At 36.5% G+C, this 5,213-nt stretch overlaps 1 protein-coding gene across 2 annotated transcripts in view; it reads right to left on the bottom strand.

Moving 5' to 3' along the window:
* Positions 1-4,130, bottom strand: part of smpx (small muscle protein X-linked) — a 12,725-nt gene extending 8,595 nt beyond the window's left edge. The window contains exons 1-2 of one of the 2 annotated variants that reach the window (XM_014005376.1): positions 4,081-4,130; positions 288-349 (exon numbers count right to left, since the gene is read on the bottom strand). In XM_014005376.1, coding sequence (XP_013860830.1) covers positions 288-323 — 36 coding nt within the window. In that variant the 5' untranslated portion in view covers positions 324-349; positions 4,081-4,130. The remainder of the gene's footprint in view (positions 1-287; positions 350-4,080) is intronic. The other variant, XM_014005377.1, reaches the window with a different exon arrangement.
* Positions 4,131-5,213: the final 1,083 nt, after the last annotated feature.

Raw genomic sequence — 5,213 nt, 5'->3', positions numbered from 1 at the left:
ACACACACACACACACACACACACACACACACACACACACACACACACACACACACACATATAAAACCACTATAATAAACAGTTCTGCATATGTTTGCCTTGTTATGAACTTTGCACTGAAAAAGCCTTGGTACTGTACTGTACTGTACTGTACATTAACTCTGTATCTGCCTTCAACAATAAATACTTTAATGTGGAAACTCGTGTGTGAAATCCTAATTTCTTGCCTTTTTTTTCTTTTGCCATTATAATGGCACATACGATGCAGGAAGGCTCAGGTTGTTTACCTGCAAGGCCTTGACGTTGGACGAAGGTTTGGACATGCTCCCCCCTCGGTGAATCCACTGACCTGCAAAGGGCAAAACATAGACAGTCAGTTGTGTGTTTTTGTGTGCATTTGTGCATACTGGGGGCACTGGGACTGTGGTTTTCGAGGACCAGGATACCATTTCAGTTGCTTAGCGACTCTTACAAAAAAAACGTCAGGTAGAGGAACTGTTCTTTGAATCATTTATGAGAGGGACACAGAGATGCTGTCAAAATAAAAGTACCACCGTTTTGTTGGTGGAAGAGAAGAGATGTTTATTTACAGAAAATAAATTGGCAGTACAGTGTTATAGTGACAAAATGTATTAAATAATATTCATTGTACTTTAAAGTCCAATGTGTGTTTTACTTTGCTCTGATAAATTAAGATTGTACACAAAGAATAAATTTAAAAAACTAATGAAGGTCTACAATAAAAAAAGGAACATTCATATCAGTCATATCTGTTTACATGATAAAAGTTTCATCCTTTTTTCTGACCATCTGTTCTGACTGTCCTTACTTAGCTTCAGTTTCACTTCCAAGAAATCAGAACAGTGTTGTTGTACTATGCAAATTGTTGCAGCAACATGTCTTCACYGAAACCATTTCAACAACACAAGTGCATAAATGTGATTCAACATTACTCCTACAATACAATAGTATACAATAAGGTGCAATGAAATATGAAACATCAAATATGCTATATTGTCCCCTAAGAAAATACAAACGTTTTTAAATGAATGGTGTTCGAATAGCTGTCTTTACGACACACTAAACTGGAAACATGATTGAAACATAAGTCACTTGATACATTTATGAGGGTTMGATCAGTTCTATGAAATGGCCTCAGGTGTATTATTGTGCTCTTAGGAATATGCAGGGATCATATTTGCTTCTGAATGCTTTGAAAACACAGGTGACATACAGAATCACACTAATTTTACTTTCCGGAGCTTCAGTGCCAGCTCAACATGTTATAGAGTTTCTTTTCTGTTGAACGTTTGCATCACAAAAGACTCAACTAAAACACTGTTTGTGTCAGCTGAAATGGAAAAAAAGCCTCACAATAAATATGTGAAATAAACCCCAGTTCTTAATATGTCTTAATATGGTGGAAGTACTCAAAGGTAAAATTACATATGGGGCCACAAAAGCAACATTATTCCCTTCCTGAAGCTCTTTTCTGCCTGTCAGGCCTCATTGGTTACTATGATGTCATCACTCAGGTGTTGGTGCTGCAGTGAAATCTATTTAAAAACAAGCTAAATTAAATTAGAATAACCAAACTAAAGTGGAAGTTAAAGGAAAATGTTGCCTTAAACCAAGTGACAAATATGAAAATGATAATAATAATAAAAAGGTGAGGATGCAATCCCGTTGATGTTGCCACACAGGGTAGAACAATTTCTTGTTGTTATTGTTTCTTTGTTTTTTTCTTCTCTTTTTTTTTTTTTTTGTTATTTTTCCCCGAGCCGGTTGTTAGGTTACCTTTTATGGAACCTAACCAGTTGTCTGCGTGGCTTTAGAGAGCATGTTTTGCATGCTCCTTACAAAAATAATAATACAAACTGCCTGTTGTTACTGACTGTTAAACAATTTGTTTATGTCGAATGATAATTGTGGTTTGGTGCACTTAAAACCTGCTAACAATGCTAAGACATGGAACTACACACTTGGTTAGACTCCATGCTGCAGTAGTTTCTAACAGAACACTTCATTGTTGAAAGTTATTATGTATCTTTTTTTTGTTTTAACAATATTTTGATACTTTTCTTATTTTTTAAAATCTTTTTTAAGTCCTTCATAGATCAGCACAGGCCCAAGAGCGTTCTAATTGTGGCTGCTTCCCTGGCTTATTTATCTAATCTGCTTGAAGCTCAGAGGACCAGAGAGTCTCCAACGGTTTCCAGGGAGCTGTTTGTGCAAAAACATACAATAAAAAAAGCATCGCTGTGCCTGACACGTGCACGAAAGCCCGGACGTTCCCAGAATACACACCGTGACAGTATTCATGTTCAAGTAACAGCTGCATTCTAATGATCTTTCACTTTTACCATCTGACCTCAGCTGGACCTGTTTGTTTTTTCTCTACCCAGTGGTGTTAAAACAGTTTAAGAGCCATGAGTGTAATGGAATGTGTAATGAGCATAACTGCTTGTCAAGAATATTAATCTGAGATAATTCAGCGGTATCTGTAAGATTACATTTTTGTCACATTTTATGAAACACTCTAAAATATGTTTGTAACTCAGTGTATCAGCATGGGCTTAAATTCCACAAGTTAAGAAAGTTTATTTCATGTTTAAGACCAAATCTTCATTTGAAATYGGTAAAAAAAAAACTCAATTCTGTAGGAAACAAGATTTCAAAAGTGTGGTGTCATACAGCTTGCTAGCTGGCCTAAACCAAACCAATACTTTATGTTTAAAAGTTTGATATATGTATATTTTTACAGTTCACAGTTTCCTGGAAAAGGATTTTAAATGTTGCTGACTCACGCTGAACTCTTTTGAGTATGGATGAACTTTGCATAGCAGTAATAATACACTTTTGTTTATACATTTCAGCAGAGTGAAGGCAGAATGGAAGGTGGAGAGTGTAACAAAGACATCAGGACGGACCAATCAAAGCAGGATCAGCTTCTTAGAAAGACACCTTTTGAGATTTTTGGAAAGTATACTTAATGAAAAAAACACTTTGATAATGTTGAATAATAACAAAAACAATGACAAAACTGAACCAATTTTAATTTTCAATAGTCAAACATTGATCAAAATGTTTAGAATTAAACACTAACATAAAAAATCCCATTAACCATTATCCTACATTGTTTTGTTGGTTTTGTAACGTGTAAAAAAAGTGATGGTTTCAGAGGTCCAAAATATTTGTTTCGTGACATAAGGCAGATAAAAATTGTTAGTTTCACAATTAGCACATAAGCTCAACAATTTCCATTAATATATCTGCTCAGTGCTTAACAAAACACCTGTTTCAGTTTTTTTACTATGTTTGCAATAGCTTATTTTTCCAATGCTAACACTTCAGTGTCACTTCAAAAACAAGACATGAACAGACATTCTATGAAGCAGCACTCTATTGCCTACTGTAATTAGATTAGTCATGTTTTTTTTTTCCTTTTAAGTCTTTCATGTTTGACTCTTTGCTCTCCATCTCTGTTCTTTTCTCTGGCCTTTCACTTTGACTGTCTCTGCCTCATAAGTGGCAGTAGGATTCCTTTCGTATCTGGGATTTGTTCTCACTATAAATAGATGAGTGATGCACAGAGGGGACCTGCTTTCTATCCACACTCATCCACTTACATGGACACTCACGGAGACGAACCAAAGCGTAGTTAAACACTGCAGCGAGCGTTTGGCAGACTCAGTTTTTAAAAGGTCTTTAAAACTCCATTTGTGGTGAAACCTGCCAGTTTATACAATATTAATAACCTCCTAACCATAATCAGTTTTGGGACGCTACCATTCAGCTTCTCTTCAAAGTTTGTCCCTAAACTAGATGTTTAAACCAGACTTTACAAATATAACCTTTAACTTAATAGAACCCTAAAACTTAAGATCTGAAAACACTTCCCTGGGATCTAAACTGACAGTGGCTTTTTACTGCTTTTCAAATACACAGATGCAGAAGTAGGTGTAACTGCTTTTAAAATGCTGATTGATACACAACCATAAGCTTGTGGATGAGAAAGGTAATCTGACTTTGTTAAAGGTGTGTGTGTGTGTGTGTGTGAATGAGTGTGTGCTATCTTACCTCCTGCTGCGTGTGGCTGCTCTGCCCTGCCTGGTGCTTCTTTCTCTGAGGTCCTCTTCAGCTACCTGACCTGTTTCCGTTCGCCCTGATTGGCTTGGAAAGATACAAAACTCCTCCCTGAGTGGAACCCGACCCAGCATCAGAGAAGTTAAATGAGTGTTCAGCCCGGCCTGCGAATGTGTGCGTTTCTATCTGTGTAGTTGCCGATTTCCACTTACCTCTTGCACCACAATTTGCCACAGATGAGGCTGTCTGCATATATCAGCTCAGACCATCCAGCATCAATGTTTGCTGACAGGACGATATGCTGTGTTAATGTAGTAAAATGAGGAGGCTCAAACTGTAGGCGTGTTTTGTCTTCCATACTATGCAAATACTACCCACACTGGGCTCTCATTTGTTGGCAAAGAGAGTCAGGCATGTTACAGATAAACACTTTCACCACTGAGTTTGGCAAATGTGCTTAATGACACCAAACTGCAACCAGTGGATGGCTACTGATATTCTCATCCATAATTTTTGTAATTGTTGGGGACATAGTAAGATATTTACATGTTTTCAGAGTCCTACTTTTTAAAGAGATGCTGTCTCGCAGCAAAGCTTGCACCATGTTATGTTTTTTTAAGGAGGTCCTATACTTTCACAATACAACATGATGTCACAGACACATAATTTCTGTTTGCTATTTAATGATGCTAATGATTTGCTTGCAATTTACTAAAAACACTTGTAGTGTTCAGGTAAACTAATGAGAGTTTTTTTATGACATATGCTATTTTTGCTTAATTGGAAAAGAAAGTAAGCTTGTTTTTGCTGTTTTTTTTTTCCTCTGAAGACTAAATATGTTTATCTGCTTAACATATTACAATTACCTGTGACAAATTGGAACTTTGCACTCATAAGTCAGTTCATTCACAAATACGGCATTTTACATAATGATACTGACAGAAACTCTTTATTAGGAAATGAGTGCAGCTGTATTGGCAGACGGTCACAGTTTTATACTCTGCTGGTCACATTTATTGCTTAATGACTCGTAATGGGATCTCTTTGTGGTGGCAGCCTGACAAAGTTTTAAAATCTTATATCCAGCCAAAAAGTCTTTTTATCTTGTTTTGAGACTGATTTACTAA

The sequence above is a fragment of the Austrofundulus limnaeus genome, unplaced genomic scaffold, assembly GCF_001266775.1.
Source record: "Austrofundulus limnaeus strain Quisiro unplaced genomic scaffold, Austrofundulus_limnaeus-1.0 Scaffold30, whole genome shotgun sequence".
Lineage (NCBI taxonomy): Eukaryota > Metazoa > Chordata > Actinopteri > Cyprinodontiformes > Rivulidae > Austrofundulus > Austrofundulus limnaeus.
Note: the sequence above shows the minus strand (reverse complement) of the source record. Positions and strands in the feature narration are given on the sequence as shown.